The following is a 25,505-nucleotide window of genomic DNA, read 5'->3' as shown; positions in this document are numbered from 1 at the left end:
TGTATAAATATTTTAGTTTAAATGATCATTTTAATCTGATCTAGTCTTAGTCGACTGAACCAATTAATAAAATAGCCGAAAGATAAAAAAAAATAAAAACGTTATGCGTTCAGTTTTCAGTGGAAATTCAGATCGATAGTGTTTGTATACATTAGAGATCCACCCAGAAAAATTAATAATAATGAACAAGGAGCTAGGTTTGATACAGACTAGTAAAGACGCTTTCCGATGAAATCAGATTTTTCATCAGTCGAGCTAGCTTTTAATAATTTTGATGCAATTGTCCTTATAAAGTACCATCGTAAACAGCTTAGCAGATTACTTTCTCTATCTATTTGTTATTGTGAATTATTTTTTAATCAACAATTAATTTAATTGTATGTTATCACATTAATATGAACACGATAAACGCAAAATTACAATGTGTGCTCCAGATGCGCACTTCGTATAAACAAACTAGAAATGATCGAATCAAAACCATGAAATAAAGTAGGAGGGTAGAACGCTATGCTGTTCCTCAACCAGTTTTTTGTCAAAAAACAGGTAATTTTTTTTTCTTCTAACTACATAAAATGTTCGCCATCGTTTAATACATTTATAAACAGCAGAAATACCATTTCGAAAAGGAATACTTCACTTGCTTACAGATCTACAATACTTACGTTTTACTTTAAAGTGACAAATAATATCCAACCAAGTAGTGATCTCCGCTAGGTGATTTCTCATTTTCTTTTAAAACAACATAAAGTTACATAGCTGATTTTTACTGCTATTTATATTATACTCTTGGCCAGGCGTTCTATCAGTTCGATTTAAAACAATTTGTTTAATAGATGTTACAAGTGTTACATAAACCTGGGACAGTGATGTAACAGTTCAAACTAAGAACGAAATATACAAATCAGCTGAAAAAGGCTTTATAATGACTCATCAAATGAATACAAATATACTGGAATATGATAAAAATGTGTCGACATGACTGTGTATTGGCACATCCCAACAACAACAAACACTTTGTACTCACAGCCACTGGCCGCAAAAACAACTTAAGACTTTGGCTGTCCCTTTGGTATCTTTCGTCTCTCTTTTATATAAAACTGCATGCATCTATCGCAAACTATATCATGTTAATGATATATTCAACATGGCCATAAAAGATGGAGGTTGAGCATGCCACAAAATCAGGTTCAACCCACCAATTTTTTTCTTTGAATGATGTCCTCGTTTGTGTTTGTGTTACATTTTAACGTTGTGTTTCTTTTGTGTCGTTTGTTTCCTCTTATATTTGAGTTTGAATTCACATTATTATAAGACGTGTCACGGTACTTTTCTATCCAACATTTATGTATTTAGTTTTGATGTTATATTTGTTATTCTCATTGGATTTTGTCTAATGCCTAGTTCGTTTCTGTGTGTGTTACATTCTAATGTTGTGTCGTCATTCTCTTATATTTTATGCGTTTCCCTCGGTTTTGGTTTGTGAACCGGATTTGTTTTTTTTTCTATCGATTTATGAGTTTTGAACATCGGTATACTACTGTTGCCTTTATTTATGTTGTTCATCATGCATATTGATAATTCATTCAATCTTGCTGGACATTTCTTAATTTAGTTTTATAAGCACCACAAAAAAGGAGCAATAATTTTCAAGACTTCTTTTCGTCTAAGGAAATTAAATAATAATTTAAGAAGTAAAGAAAACGCTTCAAATATACAGAGATACCAATATTTATATGATATTAGAATGATTTTTGTTTCAGTGAATAAATTAGATAAAAATTTTTTACAAGACGTTAAAACTTTCTATACAAAATAACGTCACATACGTTATACATGAACTGAGATGTCAAGTTTGGACTTCTCCAATAGCTAATTGTAGTCTCGACATATTGGTTTTCTTTTAGATAATACTTGTAATGACTGTCAGATGAAAACAATTAAATATTTTTTTTTATCATATATACATCTTCATATAGTTTTCTGCACATTATCTGTTATGGTACACTTCATTGTATATAATAAAAAATATCAGCTCGCTGTTTTGCTGATTTATGCTCATATTTTGAAATGTGCTGACATAAGGATATACATTTTATATACAAGAGATTAGGCAGCACTACAATGATCATTGTCAACAACTTAATGTTGTTACATAGATAGGACATGTACTCTTTCCTGCAAGGCTTGCGTGACTACGCGACTTATCTCATTTTATGTAACCTTAAATAGACAAAGATTAGTGTTTCCATTATTTGTAAATTTATGACTGCCTACACAACATGAATGGTAGGTCAATTTCATTATACTGCTATCATTGATCTTTAAATAACTTATAAATGGGTCCCAAGGTTAGTAAACATCAAATGAAGGCTAAAATTATTTCATTTCTCTTGTAATAATTTTCATAATAGCTAAAGGTTAACTTAAGTATTTTTTTTTATCGGGAATAGATAGTATATATTACGTATTTGTAAATTACGAGTATGATAAGAAAATATGAAATAATAAGACATATAAATTTCTATTTACCATCAATAATTATGTTAATGATTTTGATAGTGTATCCCATATATGAGTAAAACAAAAGACAAATACACACACACCACCTACTCCCTTGTAGGAAAAATTACTTCATCGCATGGTGTATTTCTAAGAATATGCCTCATTTTGTTATATTGGTGTCAATCATTATTGAAGTGTCCTCAATATTTTTATTATATTACATATGTTGAAATGTTCTTCCGTTTTCATTGTTATATTACATATGTTGAAATGTTCTTCCGTTTTCATTGTTTTTTACGGTGACGTGATCAAAAAAGCATTTAAGTATATAGATAAGGGCATTCAATTTGGTACTTTTCCGCTGTTCAATAGACATAATTCGATTATAGCAAAATAAATCCAGCCAACACACTTAACTGAGAAAAACACATCAACTAAAAGAATAAAACAACGGAACAATAGACACAGTAAACAAGTGCAAACGCAAACACTTACATATTAATAAAACTGACTGTAGAAAACAACTTCCTTATTCCTCTCTTGGTATAAAACATATTCTGAAAAAAGCTGATTTTATGCCAAACAAAACCTTCAGTTGATAAGCGATCCCATGTGTCACAAATACAGAAAATACAAACGGAATGACCCTCAGGACAGAGGAAAACAAAAACAAATAATCAATAATAATATAGTATGTAAATCGTAGAATAACAACCGGAACTTCCCATGACATGAAGTTACAGCAGCATATCAGGACACCACAAACGAAATACAAACAGTGCAAAATATTTTGTTTTTGTTTTTTTGTTTCAGGATTATTGAAGTATGTGTTTATGTTTGCATGTTGGATCGGAATATCTTGTAAGTCACATAATTTGTTATGCACAAATATACAGCAAAATCAATGCAATATATTATATATTTTATCTTAACGTATTAGTAGAAAGCTATTGCATTGGTATTTAGAAGATGCAACTGATACACTTAAAAAAAATATGTTTTCTTTATTCTGTGTTTTTCTGTATATTTGTTTTGTAATTTTTTATGCTTTCTTGTATATGATCGATATTTATCCACACATATGTAGATGTGCATAAACCGTGGATGCATAAGGTCATTTCTGACGGTTTTTTTTATTACAAGCAATGTAATTATGTTGTTCATTGACTATAACTAAAAATGTATAACACTTTGTTTTCAAATATTTTTTCAAAAGATAGTGGAAGGACGTGTTTATCTTGTAGCGGGATAGAAAACTTGACTGATTGTACAGTAATAGAAGCGTGTAAAGATGACGAGGTTTGTGTGTTATCCAGAATTTCCTTTTAAGCTTGTCATGCTTGTTGTCCAATTCATAAATGACGCAGAATTTTCTTCTTTCCCTTCGAACGGGAAATTCACACCAATTTAATCATATTATGACCTGTTCCTTATATAATTATTTATGTGTGCCCTTGACAAAAATCTTTGTTCTAATTCAGTATACTGCATATACTATTCCAAATAACAACATTTTATGAATAATATAATTTAAGAAAGTCGGGTTTAACAATAAGATAGACATATTTAATTTTCTTAACAGATTATTATACACAACTAAAATTGAGAAAAATCATAATATGTATAACGACAAAAAGATGTTTTGTTCCAATGAGACAACTATCCAACAATGAAACCAATCATTCTTCATCATCGTTAGACTTTAACAACTATGAACCTCAAAACGTAACATAAGTTATGAAAGGTACTAAATGATTAATATTATTTTTTTGAATGAGAAAACAATTAAAAAATGTATTGTTCCAATTGTTACATGTTTGATAGAAATACCATAAAAAGTCAGACTAGTTACATATTAAAGGAAAAAAATAAGAATTCAAACAAACAGCTATATCTAGATTTTTTTCTCCTTGTTACAGAAACATACAAATTTCAACTAACGCACGTGTGTCTATTAATACCATCAAAATAAATAGCTCAAGTGATTTTCTACAACACATCATCTAATTCATTATCATTAATAGTAAATAAAATTTAGACTAAACAACCATTTTGCTCAATTGTAAATTTAGATGTATCTAAACATTCAGTTTGCAATCCACTCACTGCTATTCAGAAGCCTTTTCACCCAATCCTCACTGGAGCAGTTCTGTTCTACTATGAAAACTTAAACTTGATAAATCTTGCAAATGGAAATGTTATGATATGTGTATTAATTCATTAAGAAACATTGAATTGATCTTTATAAAAAAAGCAGCGTTATAATTGAAGTCCGATATCTCAGATTCACAGTAACGGCTTCATCGTAATAAAACTGTACGTTACATGTATGTATCAATTATATATGTTTCGTTGTGATCATCCAATCGTTTACAGTTATATTAAGACTACTTTCTTTTATATTGTAGCTTTCATAATTTGGCTATACCATGTGTAAATTTTGGTTTAATCAGCTCTGCAAAATTTTTGCATGTTTTGTTTATGCTAAGATAGTTAGCTCCGAATATGTATGTCGAGACCCTAATTGTTGAAATCAATATATTGTGCAGTACATTAGATACCGTTACTGCAGTTAAAGGGGAAAAAATTCCAAGACATTTTAATCAAAATAATTATGATATCATGTAAAGCTTCATAGGTAAACGATACAGTTAGCTGTAGTAAACTTATTGTATTGCTACCATTTGTAATGTATACATGAATGATTATTTTTTTTTTATTTATTTATACAGGTATGTTTTACACATAAGTACACTTATGGACCAAACTATATAAACACACCAGAGCTCTTTGATATTGGATGTACAAACCAGAAGGTAAACATTTCAAATGTTTTAATTTTTTTCAATACATGATAAGATTAACACAGGTGTTACACTTATGTAATGGAAATAGCGTTTGGTGTCACTTTGCTGTCATTTGAAATGTCGAAATTTAAAAGTAAATCACATTAAGGTAAGTTACAGTAAGCGGGCTATGTCACAGATTTCAATAACATTTTGCATACAACTCTGGCGTCACTAACTACAACTCAAAATCGAAATAATGCATTTATCTCATTTATCATTTGGAATATTTCTGATAAAGTTCTTTAAAAATGGTTGAAAATTTGTAACGAAAGCACACAAAATCGGCGGGCAAACGTCTTAAATTTGTCTAAAAACTAAAGTCTCTAATATCTACTTCAAAGATTTTCTTAACAAACTATAAATTGTTGATTTTTCAAACATATTTGAAAATTGCATCCCATTCTTTGATTCAATAAGACTTAGTTTAGAACCCCCTCAAGAATTACATGCTTAAGCTAAAAAAAAGTATCACATTTTTTTAATTTTATTTCAGTTATGTATTCCTGGTAAGCCGGGCTCTGTATTTGGAAAACGTGGTACAGGGCGCCATTATGTGTGTGAAACATGCTGTAATAACACTGATATATGCAACATGAAGAGTGCATGTGCAAAACCCTCTGATCATAAGGAGTCCTGTGAATTGACAAGTGTGTATTTTACATTTATGTACGGATTTACTTCATGGGTTACATTATTAGACAAACAAAAACTTTGTTATAGTGTAAACATTTATGATACTGTTGAAGAAAGAAGAAGCCTTATTATTGTCGATTTTTTGCCTACATCAATGAAGTTATCTAACTAACTTGTTCAGAAGACAAACACAATAGGGAATATTCAAACGTAACCCACAAACCTTTTTCTACCACATACAAAGTGAACAGTAGCTTAATAGAGTCACTAATTTGATTCTAATCTAATGAAAAACATCAATTAATAGCAAAACAAAAGAACTTTCAAAATGACTGAAACTATATTTAAATAATAACTATTTATATTTAGCTTATAGCTGTAATTTATTTCTAAAATTTAAAACACTGACTTAAATTAAAAAGTTTATAGTGGATATACTTTGCTGCATTCGTGGGGGAAGGTCACATTTTGAATCTTCAAAATAGTTGAATAAACATTGATTGTATCACTTGTGCTATTTGTGTGACACTGCCTGAAACGTTCAACTGATTTCACTGATAATTAATTTTAAAGTTAACGAAACAGCATTTTTTAATTTATAGATAAAGAAGGTAATCGGAAATGCTTAGCATGTAATGGGGTGAAGAGCTTCTTCGATTGTACAGAAGTAGAAACATGTAAATCGGACGAGGTACGTTTAACACAGTTACGAAATGGTAAATCTAAAATCCATTTCCATTGGCGTTACAAATCAATTTTTAGTCAATGTATAATTTTAGCTATAAAATCGATAAGAAATACTACAATCATCTATGATGTTCTTCTGTTTTGTAAAACGTCTATTTTGAGTGTGACTCCCGGTATTGTACAAAGAGCAAAACTAGTTGATAGCAAGCAAATATACAATCTAATTTTACTTTTCTCAATTAACCTGTTTATTGACCCTTGTGAATTGAAATTTAAAATCCACTATTTTTTATAACACACCAACAAACCGCAACCACTGAATTAAAGGCTACCGACTTGGGATAAGCACATTCTCACAGAATGTGGCGGGGTTTAACATGTTAGCGGGATCCCAATCCTCCCCTAACCTAGGGCAGTATTGTAACAGACAACAACATGTATGTGAGCACTCAACCCATCCCGATGCTGGGACAGTGGTGTAACAGTCCAATAAAAAAACCTGCGCTAATCAGTTGCAATTAGATTAATTCAAAATATTCGGTACCCGACACCTTAAAAAACTTAAATTTAGACAATAGACACAAAGCACCGACACAAGAGTATTTGAAATTACTGGAAGTTTGCTCATAGCTAATTACAACTAGTACTGAATTAAATATTGTTCTCCCAGACTGAAGTATCAATCAGTACACAACGCGCGGCAAAGGATTGATCAAAAAAAGAAAACAGCCTGAGAAACGTCTGGTTGACGTTGTGTATAGATATAAGAAGATGTGGTATTAGTGTCAATTAGACATCTCTCCATCCAAGTCATAGTTTGTAAATGTAAACCATTATAGGTCAAAGTACGGTCTTCAACACCGAGTCATTGCTGACACCGAACAACAAGATATATAGGGCCCGACAAAAATTGATAAGAAGTGTAATACTATTCAAAAGGAAAAACCAACGGTGTTGAATCTATTTAAAAAAACCGTTGCATATACTAAGTAGATCCATAAATAATGAAAGTTTTTGAAAAGTGGTGGTCCGATCGTTTTGACCATCGACAATTTGCAATAGAAATAATAGTTAGGACCAGAATATTTAACAGGCAGAGCAGAACTCGCACGAAAGCCAGATGTAGTTAGAGGGGCGTTATTCTGACGCGTCTTTTAATTCTTGGTCAATCATGTTTAGAAAGAAAGTGGTGAAATCCAAATAATTACCGAACAATCACAAACTGTGTTGCAAATTTGACCCTATGACGTCAAAGTATTTCCCATAATGCAATTATTGCATTTAAATAAAAAAAACTACTATACCAATTGAATTACAAATATTTCAATTGAATGACAAATTATACCATTTGAAAAAACATGTAAAATATATTGCATTTAAATAAAAAATATTGCATTTAAATGAAAAATATACCATTTAAATAAATGAATAAAAAATCAGAACTCAATTGGATTTCTTAACTTAAGTAGTTTTATGCATACGGAATAATGTATAAAGTCTATAAGTCTATATGATATGAAGTGTATAATATGCAAGTCGCCTGTGTGGTACATAAAAGTTTTGATCATGAGTCAAAATAAGACGATACAGTAGCTGTGGATACTAACTGGTTAAGATACAAAATGAATTGCCATCCTTTGAATAATGTGTATAATCTATATTTCAGTTTTTTTACTAAACAGTCGGTAATTTTCAAATAAAAAAATTATAGGTTTGCTACACACATAAATACCTCACAGAGTCAAACGCTGAGTTGTATGATTTTGGATGTACTCACCAAGAGGTAACTTATTTTAATAAGTTAAAACAAAGTTAAATTTGTAATGAAAGTAAAATATTTTATCTATGAATTTATGAACTTTCTTAGGATTTCAATTGACACATTAAACTGTTACTGATTTCAAAACATATACATCATTCAATTTCTTTATATACTCATTTAATATAAGATTTTATGATGATAACATGAGTAGCAATTATCTCAATCTTTTATTTATTACTTGTATTTTGAATAGTCTGTCTATGATATTTTTTGTCAAGTTTGTATCCTTCTGTTCATTATCCCTTTTCCCCTGTCAAACTCTACAACACACACACACACACACACACACACACACACACACACACACACACACACACACACACACACACACACACACACACACACACACACACACACACACACACACACACACACACACATATATATATATATATATATATAGTGAACAAACGAACCTTCTAGTTATTTGTATCTCAATCTCCTGAGCAAGAAGAAAAAAAGAAGTTTAAATAATCATTTTACTTCACTTTTTTGTGTTCCCTCATTCAATAATTTAAATTTGGTTACAATATTCAACGCAGCTATCCTATCAAAAATGAGATAAGCAACGACACAGTAGTTACAGTTAGCATGGTTAATTATGCCTCATATCTTGACTTCAATCTAGAAATTGAAAATGAAAGTCGGTTAAAACGAAACTTTTTGATAAACCAGATCATTTTAGCTTCCAATTGTAAACTTTCTATGTTCAAAATTTCAGCGTCGCCTAAGCTCGGAGTATAAATCCTATTAAATGCGATATTCAAGGGGTTGTATTTCCTTCGTGATGTTTTTTATTGGTGGATGCTGCTCACCACAAAACAATTACACCAGATGTTCCAAGTGGTAAAGTTAAATCCCCCTTTACTGAAAGTTTAGTGTAGGACGTCATCAGGAGCTGGTTAACCGTTATTGAACACGTGTTCACTGATGGTTACGGATAGGTTCCAATTATCGTAACAACGATCCCGCATCCCCCCTCCCGATTGTGGATGTGCTTGTTTTAATTTTATAACCAAAATTGACTTACCAGATTATCACGACGGATGTCACAAGTGTAGTAGGATATTCTTATCCGTCTAAAACACACGATATCAACCCTTGTTTGTGATGGAATTAGTGCTGTTAAGTCTGTAGTTTTCCTTGTTGTTTGTTTATACCATTGTGTGTCTGTTGATTTTTTCTTTATCCACGGCGTTGTCATGTAGTTTTTGTTTAACATGTGCGTCTCAGTGTTTATTTCTTTTCTTTTGCCTCTTGTTTTTATGAGTTATGTCTAGGCCAACGTAGTTTTTAAGGATCTTGAGTCGATAGCAAATTACATTAAAATATTCATGTTTGATAAAAAAAAAATAAGGAGCCAGTGTGTCGTCTAAAATCGTTTTGTTCTTTTTTTAAAATGATCGTCAAAAAGACCGAATATATAATTGTTCAGTGTCTACCCAACAAATAATAAAATATAGTCTTTTGAAATATAGATGGCATGTTGTATATTTGTGTATTATAGCATCTACTCTAGATTTTTGTTTGTTTCTGTGTTTGTGTTTCTACTATTATGTTACGCTTGGTTGTATGAATCTTGTTTGTATGTTGTGTCTTTGGCAAACTAACTATCGACTACATCAACACTGACCTTGGAATTTGGTATTTTAGTATACTTTTTAAACGATTTTCATATTATTCAATTCTAGTAGAAAATACAAATCAAGTTGAAAAAAACAACTTAAACTGTCGGTATCGCATGATCTGCACTGTCTTTATTTCAAAATATCGCACGATTCTGATCATTGAAGCTCTGGTTGAAGTAGGCACTCATATTTGTTTTACAATTCATCATGATTACTACTGATGTGAATGTCGTTTCAGTGTTTCGAATAAAAATTGAAATGCTGGCTCTCTAAATTTATAATGCAAACAATACTTACTACTTTCCGTCATCTTGGGTTAACATTGCTGCCGTTTGTATTAAACAATTCAAAATGAATAAATACATTAAGTGATGTATGATCATAGCAACTTATAAGTTGCATTACAAATTAAAAAATATGGTCAGGTAATTTTACTGCACACAATTATTTTGCTTTTGAAAAACACCCCGAGGTTTGATTTTAGTGACGATTCAGTATTTAAGATACACAGAGGAATGCTATCAATTTAAATATATGCAGACAAAATTTGCCTCCTACTTCGGCACAAATATAGCTTACAGGTGTTTCATTCGAGCCATTTTTAATTAAAAGATGTATTTTCATATACATTTGTTATGTACTGCTACATAATAAAGCTCACAAATAATCAATATTTGTTAATGCAGACAAATCAAATTGTCTGTTTATATTCACAAGCATGAGATATATCCTGAGTTACAATGCTGAATATATACAAGTTTTAACATAAACTATTGTATTTGTGGGGTTGATTCGGGTATAACATTTTGTTATACCATCCATCCTGAGATATCAAAGCTACTTATTTAATGAAGGATACGTTTTTTGCACCAACACAAAATATGTCACTCTGCAAGATATTGGGATATTGTTATTTGATATAGGCAAACCATGTGGCAATAACTATCTGTTGATACATGCATTGCCACGACTGGTTCTATTGTTTTAAACTAAAAAGAAAAATGTGGTCACTCTAAACTCTAAACTAAAAACTATATTTGCATCTTACTAATTATGTTTGCCTGTTTTCAATAGGTTTGTCATCCTGAAGTTTCATTTGGTAAACGATCAGGACGTCATATAGTGTGTGAAACATGCTGTAATAATACAGATATATGCAACATGAAAAGTTCTTGTCTGATAAACCCTGTTCAAAATGTGTCATGTGGACAGCTAGGTATTATGTTTTTACTTTTAGAAGTTCTTACGTGCTTCTTACACAAAAATACTGATCCGACATTATAATGTCAACGTCTTAACTCATAATCGACATGTTGTTACAGTTAATTAAACTTGCTTGGATTAAACTTGTGTTGACGATATGATTGACTTCATGGCAAATTCTTATAAAATAGTCAGATTCCTGTTATACATTTGGGTTTTGTTGTAAATTATTTATAACTATATCACTCAATGTTGAACACTTTGCTTTAAGTTAGAAACAAATGAAATGTGCATCAAAAAGGTATAATAATAATACATAATCATGATAATTGTGTGTTATTTGATTTGAAATAGTTTTCTTTTCTCACATGCAGATAGTAGCTTTCCAAGGGAATGTGATGATTTGAATAATATAACCTCTGGCGTTTATACAATCTATCCGGATGGTTTTCATCCAGTACGAGCTTTCTGTATTGTTGACTACCGAAAAGAAAAATGGACAGTAAGTTCACAAAATGATAATATGAATTTGTAAACACTTAATAGTAATAGCTTGTTTTGAATGATGTATGAGCTATCTAAAAAGATATTATAAAGTGTATTTTTTTTAGTTATACAATTAAAAAATAATAAAGACGCACAAAGACTAGAGGTGTCGACTTGAGACATGCACAATATGCGATGAGTTTTAACACGTTTTAGGAGATTTAAACTCTCCCCCTATACCTCTACCTCAATGTAGGTTAAACAAAAACACAGCAATACGCACAGTAAAATTCAGTTCAAAAGAAGCCCGAGTCCGATGACAATGATACATCAATTAAGAAAGGACTACTATCAGTTTAATACTTACATGTCAGATCAATTCCACAATTAAACGGATTGAAAAATATGTTTTCATCATTTGAAAATCAAGCATAATTCCTCTCGTAAGAGTTAAAGTATCATACCATCATGAAATATAGGAGAGGAACATATCCCGCAAACAGCTGTTTTGAGAATAAATGTGTTTATTTCCAATGCGAAAGTCCTATAAGAACGACAATAACGTTCAATAACAAGGAAATGTGGATAAAAGACATACAATGAAAATTCACTTTAATATCGTGCGTCTGAACGCTTTTCCTGATTTGTCTTATCTAAAAACGCGGAGCATAAGTATCATAGTAACTTATAAAGGGTAATCTTGTATGATTTGTTTTCAATTAAAAGTTTTAGGGGATTATAAAAGTAATTTTTGATACATTTTATAAATAAATTAGATGTTATATTGATGTATTGAAAATAAACATGTATGCTTTTTTTCTCTAATTCTATTGAAATTTATTCCTTTCCGAACCCATTGTATAAAGAAATTTAATTCACGTGTGGTTGCCGGTGATCTCAGAAGATGATTGGATGATTTTAAGGGTCATGACCTTTTAAGCTGACTGGTGAATTAAAATACGCTATAACAGGTGTTAAGGATATTGACAACTTCGTGCAATGTGAAAGGCACTCGCAGGCGGTTTTTCGGTTAACAAAATGAGAAAATGTATTTTTAATCATTAGAGAAACAGATTCTTACATTGTTACTCGCGGATTATCGGATTTATCCAATCTCAATAGTTAGGCTCGGACTTTAAAAATTGATTATTTAACTATCTCGATTAGATAAATCCGATAACCCACTCGTATCAATGTAAGAATATATATTAAAGCCCTTTTAAATTATGCATATGTTGTGTATTCACCATATCTTTTGATTGGTCTGCTAAATGTTGTACATGCGGTAAATTGTTTTTTTTTTGTTGCACCTCGGGGTACCTGAGTTAGAAAAACAAAATTGCCATTATCGTAATCTCTAGTTGTGGGACATACATGATACTGGTCTATTTCAATTTGAATGTTATTGCATGCTGAGTTTCATTTCGTTTTTATTTAATACATGCATGGAATTCTCGCAAATGCTAAGATTGAAAAGTCATATTACGTGATTATACATTCTTCCAGGTAATACAACACAGATCAACAGGAAATGTCGATTTTGATCGTGATTGGGATGAATACAAACAAGGATTTGGATCTCCACACGGTGATCACTGGCTAGGTAAGATAGAGAACAAGTCCTACAAAACAAGAAGACAAAATGTTTAAGGAACTAGGCACTCATATAGAAAATTGGGATCTCATTTATAGTTTACCCTTTTGTTGCACTAAAAACAGCAAATTTAGTATGTTCCAGTTTAAGATTTTACATAGAACTCTCGCTACAAATGTATTTTTGCAGAAATACCGGTTAAAAGAAACTAACTTATGTAGTTTCTGTAATGAAACTAAAGAAACAATAAGTCCCCTTTTCTGGGAATGTATCCTAGTTAGAAATTTGTGGTTAGAAATTGCAGCACTTTTTCTAGTTGAAAATAATTTAACTTTAATTCTTAATGTGGAAAATATTGTTCTTGGGTCAGAGTCTTGGGATACTTCCCTAGACTTATTCACTATTCTGCTTAAATATTACATTTATACATGTCGCTTTAATACTTCATTACCGACTCATACAGGTGTCATAGCTATGATTAAAAATTCCTACCAAATAGAAAAAAAATATCTACCTCCTTTTACAGATCCCCTAGAGCAAGAGAGAAATTTGATAGTAAATGGGAATTAATTAAAAACTTAGTTCACATGTGAGGAGAGATCTTTCTATTTATGTACTTACTTAAGGCTTTATAATAGTTCATGTAGAATTAATAATATGTTGATGCACATCACAACTGGACAGTGATTTGTGTGCATCTTAAAAGTACTATCTATGTTTATTGCTATTGTTATATATATATTGATATACTAGTTTTTGTTTGATTGTATTTGAACTATCCCCCCTTGACCTAGGTTGACATTTATTATGTGGCTCTGTCGTCCAACATGTTGGACTGTTATCTGTTAATGATCTCTGGTGGCCTCTCCTGGTACCTCTCATGTTTTACATCACTGTATAGGCAGTGATGCATGTGGCTAGAGGAGAAGGCTGATGCAATCATTAACCTTATCAGCATATTCAGGTATTCTTATCCAGAGTGATAAAGGATGTGTATGATCGAGTAGAAAATTTAGAACAATTAGCATAACTAACTTTTTAATTTTAGACTGTTATTGAAAAATTTAATATCAATATATGTATTATGAATTAACTATATAATTATGTATCACAATATATACTTGGTGTATTTTCAGATGAAATAAAAATAAATTACAAAAAAAGATAGAGAACAAATGAGATTTTAAGAAACAGTACAATTGCTTGTTATACAACCTTTATATATGCATATGTTTTTTTTAAAACGATGACAGCCGTGTAACTGTCCAGGCAAAAGATAAGCTCAATTTACAAGCATCACTTTTAAACTATCGCTTTTAATTTCCATACGTAAATAAGATTGGTTAACAGTGTTCTACAACACTTGACATCGTTATGTCGTTAAGGGCATCCCGTATTTACAGTTTGATGAAAATTTCCTTATAGGCTATTGTTTGGCTGATTAAATCAAATTAGTAATAAAAATATACCTTCATGTGCTACTTTTTGAGTTAAATGAGGTCGAAAGTTTGTATATTTGCTCAACATGCTCAAAATTCGGATTTGTGGCCGTATTTTCTTTTTTGAAAGAAAGGAAACCATAACTTTTTGGTTTTAAAAGATAAACACAATTTTTTTTGGGTTAAAAATAATGAGTAATTTCTTTATTTTATGTATGCAGTTTTTATTCAGAAATAATTATCATATTTATCAAATGGTCATGTATTGAGAAAAAATGTACTTTTTTGCTGTATATTTATCAAAATTAACAAGATTGCACTATTTACAGTTTTATAAAATTTGGTCCACATAATTTCCCTGCAAAATGAAACAAAATGTCGTTTTAAAAATAGGGGTCTATGCACTCGTTTTCAAATTAAATCAGTTTGAATGATAAAAATCAGTCAAAAAATGCATCTTTCCCGAAATGTCATAGTTTGACGTCGCGAAAATAACATTTAACGTTAGCAACGTCATTACCTCCCCTGTAACTGATTCGTATGCCCACAAATGTATCGTGTAACTTCAAATGAGAAAAGTGAATCATAATTAGTTACCACTGGATACCACAAGGGACTTATATACCATCATGATTGGTATTAAAAAAACTTCCTTATAGGCTATTATTGCCTGATTAAATCAAATTAGTAATAAAAAATATACCTTCATGTGCTACTTTTTGAGTTAAATGAGGTCGAAAGTTTGTATATTTGCTCAACATGCTCAAAATTCGGATTTGTGGCCGTATTTTAATGAGTTACCACTGGATACCACAAGGGACTTATATACCATCATGATTGGTATTAAAAAAACTTCCTTATAGGCTATTGTTTGCCTGATTAAATCAAATTAGTAATAAAAAATATACCTTCATGTGCTACTTTTTGAGTTAAATGAGAAAATGAGTTTTTGAGAAAAGTGTATCATAATGAGTTACCACTGGATACCACAAGGGACTTGTATACCATCATGATTGGTATTAAAAAAACTGCTTATACATGCATTTAGTACATTAGAAATTCTTTTTGTCGGATAATTGACAGTTCAGACGCTTGTACTGATATATATTTTATCTAAGACAGACATAAATTGTCGCTACTAGAGTGTTCTCATTATTCACGTATTTTCTGGGGTATTCGTATGGACACGTATATGAGAAAGTTTCAAATTAAGTCAATTTGATTCCGATTAAAATATTTTATAATGCATTAAATGTTCAGTTTAGTTTAAATTGAGGTCGGGCCTTATCATTATCATATACAAATCTGTGCGAAACTTATACGTCGATCTGTACACGTAAACAATGCAAATTCTCAAATGAGACACCGAGCGACGTACCAAAATATTCCGCAGTCTGTGATAAAAAATTTAAAACCTTTCTGATCTTTTTTTAAAAATATTTTGTTTGTTTGTTTTAGGCAACGATATTATTCATCAAATATCTACATCTACAATGCACAAAATGTCCATATATCTTGAAGATTTCAACCGGGATTTCAAATACGCAAACTACAGTTATTTTGAAATAGGGAATGAACACAGGAAATACCAGTTATTTGTTACTTTTTTTCAAGGAACAAGCGGAATATGTAAGTAATAATCTTGAAAATTCTTATTATTATGATTTGAAAACGATTGACAAACAGAGTCTTCTTTTACGAGTTGTTCCCACCTTACATGTGTATGGTTTGTTTTTATTGATACCTTAAACTAACGCGTTAGATCAGGTCAGACAAAAAATAAATCAAACTTATCGAACGGCATGTAAAATACAATGAAGAATAACTAGTTATCAAACACCAAACCACTGTATTGTAAAAGTTTAGGTCTTATCAAAACATTGAATTTTATATTGTCAACATTCTAATGAGTTTATCACCCATTTCTTAACACTAAAACTGACTTAAATTGGGATCTTATTGTCCCAACCTTGCTACTGCAAAACCAACCGCGAAAACATGTTTGTGCACATCTTTGTTAGTGTTTTCCTGTCACAATGTGTTGTCATTTTAGCAATAGTTTTTGACATTACCATATGAGCAAGAGGTTCTTCTAGCCATATCAACAGGTTCAAACCACAATTTTTTTCTTAAAATGACTGTACCATGTCAGGAATATTGCAGTTAATAAAATATCATATAGTAGTTTCTTTTCTACCTCAGTAATAGATTACCTTAGCCGTATTTGGCAAAACTTTTAGGAATTTTGGTCATCAATGCTCTTCAACTTCGTACTCTATTTTGCCTTTTAAACATTTTGTTGATTCGAGCGTCACTGTAGACGAATCGCGCGTCTGGCATAAATTTAAATTTTAATCCTGGTATCCATGATGAGTTTATTCTATGTTTGTTGATGGTTTTATTTTGTGCCACTTAAGTGTTTATTTTGTTTCGTTGTTATCCTCGTATATACACATGACAAAAGTTTTGCAACACATTGCATTTTTTCAAACATTGAAAAATGTGCCTCCTATTTTGGTAAGAAATATGATAAAATATTTGTATCATAATATTGATACATTTTAGTGATAACATGGGCATCGAAACAAATTGTCAAAATATTGAATGCATTTTTTAATAACAACAATTTTAAAGAACTTCGATATAATTTTAAATATCAGTCTGTTTCTGAAATTAATTCTAATATAACATTTGATTTTTTAACCCTGCATTGTCCATGTGAAATTATAATTAATTTGAATATACATCAACATTAAACATTTCTTCCTATGTGACTGTTACATTTTATGACGACAAAAACGCGAAACAATGAATGTGTTTTTTTTAATTTGAAGGATTCTTTTTGTGCTTTTGTAAATGTTTTTTTGTTTTGAGATTGTAACACAGTTATGACTGCTGAAACCATATCTTGACTTTTTGACTGATTATGTCTGTTTTGTTAAAAAAAAATACCGGAATTTGATACGACTGTCATACAAGTGAAAGATTTAGCGCTATAAAACTTTTTATGCTTTTGTACCTACATGTACATTTGAAAATGTCTGTACCTAGTCAGAACTATGAAAGTTGTTGTCAAATTGTTTGATGTGTTTTCTCATTTGATTTTGCCATTAGATTAGTCACTTTACGTTTTTGAATTTTCTTTGGAGTTCAGTATTTTTGTGATTTACTTTTTTTATAACAAAATGAAGGTTTTTTGTATAAAAATGCATTTTACAAATTTTACTGTTCACATTAGGTTGATCGTTATAGGTCAAATAATCAATACTTGGTGTAACCTTGTTTCACAGCAATAACTGCCTCTAAACGTCTTATAATGCCTACCACTAATGGGCGAATGTGCTGCTGAGGTACCAGTAACCATTCCAGGTAAAAGGCATAGTTAAATTCATCAAGTGTGTTTGAACAGAGGGTGTCCGTTTGCCCAGTTTTCGTCCAAAATATCACATATATGCTCTATAGGTTTCAGATCCGGGCTACAAGCAGGACAATGGAGAAACCTTATTGTGTCTCCATGCCGTTAATCAGCTCGAAAACGATTTGGTCCAGCATTATCATCCATGAAAACTGGTCTTGAATTCAGAGGATGAGTATCAAAGTGAGGCATCACACTTCCCAAATAATGTCTTTTTGTTATTTGTTCATTCATGTTTCCTCCATATGTCACTTACATTCATTTGAAACACATAATCATACCATAATAGATCCACCTTCAAATGCGACAGTTTCAATAGTTGATGCCACTGCTGGTGTACATTTTGTTCCCGAGGGAATCACCGGCCCTGTAGTTAATACAATAATGTGGTCATTTTTATAAATTTTCTGTTTACAAAACTTTGAATTTATCGAAAAACTAAGGATTTTATTATCGCAGGCATAGATTACCTTAGTCGTATTTGGAACAACTTTTTGGAATTTCGGATCCGCAATGCTCTGCAACTTTGTACTTGTTGGCCTTATTAATATTTTGATATGAGCGTCACTGATGAGTCTCATGTAGGCAAAACGCGCGTCTGACGTACTAAATTATAAACCTGGTACCTGCAGTATTTTGTGACGCCATTTACTTACTCGGCTATCAATCACGTGCATCATCAATCGAATGTCGTCGGACCAATGGATCGTACTCTAAGACGATAAAATCCAACGTTGTCGAGCTCTGCAGCGTTGCATACGGGCCACATTATGTCTGTCCGTAAGCAAAGGTCCCCCTACTTGTCTGCTAGCACAATGACAAAAAGCTTTCAGTTGAAAATCTTATGTATGGCAATCACTCTCTTTTTTAAGACTGTACTGCTCGCACAGGGTGTTTTTCTAAGCAACCTTCTAAAGGCGTGTTTTTTCACTAGCTGATGTTATAGGGGTCTCCCTAATCTCAGCAGGTCTTTACAATCATTTGTTGATTGATTGTTTTACAATACGACTAGTGAAATGCTGATGATCAACAGTACATGCAATTAGTTGAAGCGACATACATGCTTCTCGCATGCCAATTATCTGCCATCGTGTTGCAGTTGAGAATTGTGAAGTACCCATTATATAGTTTCCATTAGTTAAATTTACAAATTTGGTTATTTAAAGTGTTAAACAGTTAGGACAAACGCACAAGTTTTAATGCTCACGTGTGCAGTAGCTACACGTTCAGATTATAACTTATCGAGTCAACTTTTACTTAATATTCATTTGCATTTCAATTTCAATACTTTTTTCTATGTGTATAGTTGATGAGTGTCGAACGGTTTAAGTTTATTACCTGGATGTGTGATCTCTGAATCGCTGCATGTATGTATACTATTTTAAATACATATAAAATTGAGAATGGAAAGGGGAATGTGTCAAAGAGACAGCAACCCGACCATAGAAAAAACAACAGCAGAAGGTCACTAACAGGTCTTCAATGTAGCGAGACATTCCCGCACCCGGAGGCGTCCTTCAGCTTGCCCCTAAACAAATATATACTAGTTCAGTGATAATGAACGCCATACTAATTTCCGAATTGTACACAAGAAACTAAAATTAAAAAAATACAAGACTAACAAAGGCCAGAGGCTCCTGACTTGGGACAGGCGAAAAAATGCGGCGGGGTTAAACATGTTTATGAGATCTCAACCCTCCCCCTATACCTCTAGCCAATGTAGAAAAGTAAATGCATAACAATACGCACATTTAAAATTCAATTCAAGAGAAGTCCGAGTCTGATGTCAGAAGATGTAACCAAAGAAAATAAACAAAATGACAATAATACATAAATAACAACAGACTACTAGCAGTTAACTGACATGCCAGTTCCAGACATCAATTAAACTGATTGAAAGATTATGATTTTATCATATGCATATCAGGCACAATCCTTCCCGTTAGGGGTTTAGGATCATACCATCATAACATATATGAGAAGAACATTACCCGTGTCATGCCAACAACTGGTTTTTTAATAAATGTGTTTAGTTCCGATGCAAAGACCCTATAAGTGAATCAATATTAACGCCAAAATAAGCAATCTTTTAGTGACCTGACAACAGTATCGTAACTATATCCCTTCTTGATAAGTCTATTTAAAGGTTTTGTTAGTTTCTGAGGTGAATACTGACATTTTTGTGCTTTATAAAGAATATTTCCATAAAAATTGGATGTGAAATACCTGAACGTATAAGACGTCTGCATGTTGAGCTATATTTACGAATGATGGATGTCCTTATACCGATGATAACATTTAGTAAATGTTTTGACTAGTTTGTGATATCGAAAACCCTGGTGTAATAATTTTTCAGTAATACATAAATTTCTCTCGTTAAAATCTAAAACATTGTTACATACACGAGCGAATCGTACAAGTTGAGATATATAAACACCGTAAGATGGTGACAATGGAACGTCACCATCTAAAAATGGATAATTAACGATAGGAAATGAAAAATCATCTCTTTTATCATAAATCTTAGTATTAAGCTTTCCGTTAGTGATATAGATATCAAGATCGAGGAAAGGGCAGGGGTCATTGTTAGAATTAGCTTTATTTAAAGTAAGTTCAACAGGATAAATTTCTTTAGTATACATACTGAAGTCGTCATTATTGAGAGCCAAAATGTCATCCAAATATCTAAAAGTATTATTAAATTTGTTTACGAGATGTTGTTCCGATGGGTCTTTGCTGATTTTTGTCATAAATTGTAACTCATAGCAATACAAAAACAGGTCCGCAATAAGTGGTGCACAGTTAGTCCCCATTGGAATTCCAATAACCTGACGATATACGGAATCTCCAAAGCGAACAAAAATATTATCTAGTAAAAATGCAAGGGCATGTATGGTATCAAAGCATGTCCAATTGACATAGTTTTTTTGTTTATTGCTACTAAAAAATGACCTAAAAGAGTTTGAACATATATATTCACATTCTGACTTTTTAAATGCCCATTTAATTAGGTGGGTGGATTTTTTCTTAATGAGAATGTGAGGCAATGTGGTATACAGGGTAGAAAAATCAAAACTTTGAACAGATTCAAAATCACCAATATAAGCATACAATTTATCAAGTACTTCCAACGAGTTCTTGACACTCCAAAAGTAATTAATGCCAGTATTTTCGAAGGCCTTATTTGAACAATTTATTATCAGGTTTTTGATTGTACCAAATGTACTGGTAAGATGAATAGACAATTTAGTAGTGGAACAATGGCTTGAAGACGAAATAAATCTATATTTGTAAGGTGTATTGTGTAGCTTCGGAAGCCAATACATAGTAGGGACTTTCATTGTATTCGGTTCTGCTTGTAAAGCGGTAGCTAAAAGTTTATGTTTGTTACCGATGTCGATTTCTGAAAATGGAGTCAGTTGGAATGTTGGTGAATTGGTAATTTCTTTTTTCAGAACCTCAATGTAAACTTTACGTCAAACAATAATAATATTATTAGCAGCTTTATCGACCGGGACAAAAACACATTCCTTGGCTAGTTCTTTTAGTTAAAGTTTGATACGAGAAATAGGTTTATTGTGGTTATTGTTAATAATAAAATGTTCTTTAAAATGTTGAATACGTATATCAACTATGTTCATTACTGAATTAAAGAAAGAGTCCAAAGATTTTTTGTCAGCTTTTTCCCGTTTTATCCATTTCAAATAGTAAGTACGGAGTAAGTCGTGGATGATATTACGACACTCATTCCAATTAATAACTGACGGGGACGATATTTAGGTCCTTTACTGAGGAATGATTTTAACTCTCGGTCCTGAACGATGTTAAGATCTCCTGTTATAACATGGGAAATGGGTCCATAAATGTATGCGGAATTACTACAATTACATGAAATAGGTGTATTTTCACTGATATTAGCATCTTTACACAATTGGTTATAATTTAAGACAAATTTCCTGGTAGATTTCTTGTAAATATAACAAATAAGAGGGAGCTCAGTATTGTCAAAATATCCAGGAATTTTTTTTTTATAATGAATTTTCTTTATTGTAACAAATAGATTAGCACAACATGTATGAACAAAGGTATACAGAATGACATTTTCATACAAAGGAAGTATTAAATAATAAAACAACAATTGAACATATATGATTTTGCAATAATAGGTTGAAAATAAATAAATATCTTATAACATTGAAATCTTATGTGTTCTTGCAATATACATAAGTGGTGTTTCAATCAAATTTTAACATTTATTATTTATTCTATAATAGGGGCCCAGGGACTCCAGTATTTGTTATATTCCTCTACAGAGAGGTTTTTAAATGAAATGTACTTTTCTAAGTTTAAGTGTTCCTTTAAATAGTTTTTTAAAGCATTTAGATTTGGCAAAACTTCTTGTAGTTTTGTTCTGTAAATGTAGTATTTTGAAAGTAGAATAATCTTATTTTTAACAAAATTCAATTTAACATTTTCGTAGATACCAAATAAAATAATCATAATATTCAAAGGCAGTTCAATATTTGTCATTTCAAAAATCCAGATGTTAAGTGCATGCCAGAGACTGGCAACCATCGGACAGCTCCAAAATAAATGTTCTATGGTCTCTGGTCCTTCTTTACAAAATGTACACATGTTGCAGTTATTTATTTTCATCTTGTAAAGTAGTGAATTAGTTCCCAAAATTCTATGGATAGTTCTATATTGGAACCAGCAAAACTTAGTGCTTTTACTATATTTTGTACACGAAGTGTGTATTTTTTTCCAGTTAATACCAGTCATATTTAGATGGTTCTCCCATTTTTCCTTTGCAGCAAATGTAACATATTTTTCATTCAATACTTTGTACATTTCCCTTGAACCTTTTTTGATTCAAAAAAGATACTTATGTTAAAAGGTAGTATTGCATGAATTTTTTTCTCCTTTATTTCAATATTAATCGTGTTTAACCACTCATTAAGCGAGTGCGCTATTCCATAATAATGTAAAATATTTGGCCTAAATTGATATAATTGTTGGAAATTTTGAAATGACATAACTTTGCCCTGGTCATCTAACAAATCTTGTACTGTCCAAATTCCCAGATTTGCCCAGTTTTTATAGTAGACTCTTGAACCACCAATTTTAAAGTTTTCTACCTCCCATAAAGAATACGATAACATTTCATCAATACATCTAGGTTTTCTAATTTGATTAAGGGTTTTCCAAGCATCAAAAACCTCTTGCCAAAATTTATTTGTTGACCTTTTAATAGGCCCAATATAACTTATTTCAATAAAAGTTATTTACTCCACAATAGAGACTAATCTCACCCACTTTGAGTTCGAATTATAGAGACGTCTTACCCATGTAAGTTTTAGTCCCTGTATAAATGCTTTTAAATTAAGCATTTTTAAACCACCCTTATAATAATCTTGACATAAAAGATCTCGCTTGACCTTATCTGGTTTATTATCCCAGATAAAAGCATACGTTTTATTTGTTAAATTACGTAACATATTCTCATCTGGACTAGGGATAGATAGAAACAGATGATTTAATTTAGCTATGACCAAAGTTTTTAAAATGGTAATCTTTCCAAAGGGGGTGAGATACTGTTTTGACCATTTTTTCAAAGTGTTGTCTATATTATCTAAAACTGGCCTATAATTTAAATTAATCATTCTAGCTAGGTCGACTGAAAACGTAATTCCAAGCAACTTAAATGTACTGGAGCCCCATTTCAACCCCCACTTTACACAAATTTGATCCTGGCTATGTTTTTTGCTACCTATCCAAATAACACTTGTTTTTTCTATATTAATCTTAAGTCCCGAAATTTCAGCATACAATAGGAGAACGCGAAGAGATGCATCGAGCGATTCTGGCGAGCCATCTAATATCAATGATGTATCATCCGCATATTGAGAAAGTACAAATTCTGTATCATCTATAGTAATACCCTTTATCTCCCTACTATTTCTTACCAAAATGCCTAATATTTCTGCACATAGCAAGAAAATATAAGGGGATAAAGGATCTCCCTGTCTACAGCCTCTCTCTATAGTGAAGAATTCTGACAGACAACAGTTTTGTGTCACCGCAGCTGTTATATTGTTATAGAAGGTTTTAACCCAGGATATAACGGATTCACCAAAATTAAAATATCTTAATGTATCATAAAGAAATGACAACGATATGGAATCGAATGCCTTCTCAAAATCAATCAGCAAGAGAATTCCTGGAATATTATTTTCTTCAGTAAAATGTAAAATATCATATATTAAACGACAATTTTCGCCTATATATCTACCTGGAACAAAACCAGTTTGATCCGAACTTATTAATTTTGACAAAACAGATTTTATTCTCTCTGCTATACAGCTTGATGCCAATTTATATGTAGAATTTAGAAGAGTAATAGGTCTCCAATTTTTAAGAAATTGTTTTGGTTTACCATCTTTTGGAATACATGTAATCACTCCCTGCCTCTGGGTGACAGACATTTGGCCCTTCCCATATCCAAAATTTATAGATCTAAGGACAAATTTACCAATATCAATCCAAAAAAATTTGAAAAATTCTGCAGTGAAACCATCAGACCCCGGACTCTTGTTATTTGTCATCCTCTTTAATGCTGCAGTTAATTCAGAAAAAATAATATTTCCCTCCAATAACTGCTTTTCATCCTCGCTAAGCTTCGGTATCTCGTCATAACAAAAGTCCCGTGTTAAATCAACCTTTTTCAAACAATCTTGTTTTCTATAAAGTTTTTCATAAAACACCTTTGTCTGATTTAAGATTTCTTTTTATTCTTCCACTATAACACCATTTTCTAAAGTAAGTTTTTGAATAGTCTTATTTATATAATTTCTAGTCTCTAGATTTAAAAAAAAATTGGTAGGTTTTTCTCCTTCTTCAATCCACTGACTTCTTGACCTAACATATTGTCCCTGAACCTTCTTTTGTCTATAGATTTTAAGTTCTGCTTTTTTCTGATCAATCTCTTCCAGATTTTCTACTGTTAGAGCATTTTCTTCTAATTGTTTTAATTTTGAAATAATTTCATTTTCAATTTTTATACCCGCCTTTTTTTTATAAGAGGCATATGAAATAGTTTTACCACGTATTTCTGTGAGTAAAGTTTCTAAAAATAACTGGTCATCAACAGTAAATTCAATTTCAGAGTTGTCAATATTTTGTAAATTTTCATCTCTATATATCTTGACAGCATATTGTTCTTTTACTATACTTATGAGGTTTTTTAT

The 25,505-nt window shown here is 31.4% G+C and overlaps 1 protein-coding gene across 1 annotated transcript in view; it reads left to right on the top strand.

The window, feature by feature from the left end:
• Positions 1-2,219: 2,219 nt before the first annotated feature.
• Positions 2,220-25,505, top strand: part of LOC143053633 (angiopoietin-2-like) — a 30,535-nt gene continuing 7,249 nt past the window's right edge. The window contains exons 1-11 of the mRNA XM_076226422.1: positions 2,220-2,286; positions 3,316-3,363; positions 3,719-3,801; positions 5,235-5,318; positions 5,845-5,998; positions 6,587-6,675; positions 8,383-8,454; positions 11,196-11,337; positions 11,699-11,826; positions 13,317-13,413; positions 16,302-16,472. Coding sequence (XP_076082537.1) covers positions 2,280-2,286; positions 3,316-3,363; positions 3,719-3,801; positions 5,235-5,318; positions 5,845-5,998; positions 6,587-6,675; positions 8,383-8,454; positions 11,196-11,337; positions 11,699-11,826; positions 13,317-13,413; positions 16,302-16,472 — 1,075 coding nt within the window. The 5' untranslated portion in view covers positions 2,220-2,279. The remainder of the gene's footprint in view (positions 2,287-3,315; positions 3,364-3,718; positions 3,802-5,234; positions 5,319-5,844; positions 5,999-6,586; positions 6,676-8,382; positions 8,455-11,195; positions 11,338-11,698; positions 11,827-13,316; positions 13,414-16,301; positions 16,473-25,505) is intronic.

Source organism: Mytilus galloprovincialis, chromosome 12 (genome assembly GCF_965363235.1).
Source record: "Mytilus galloprovincialis chromosome 12, xbMytGall1.hap1.1, whole genome shotgun sequence".
NCBI classification, from domain to species: Eukaryota; Metazoa; Mollusca; class Bivalvia; order Mytilida; family Mytilidae; genus Mytilus; species Mytilus galloprovincialis.
Note: the sequence above shows the minus strand (reverse complement) of the source record. Positions and strands in the feature narration are given on the sequence as shown.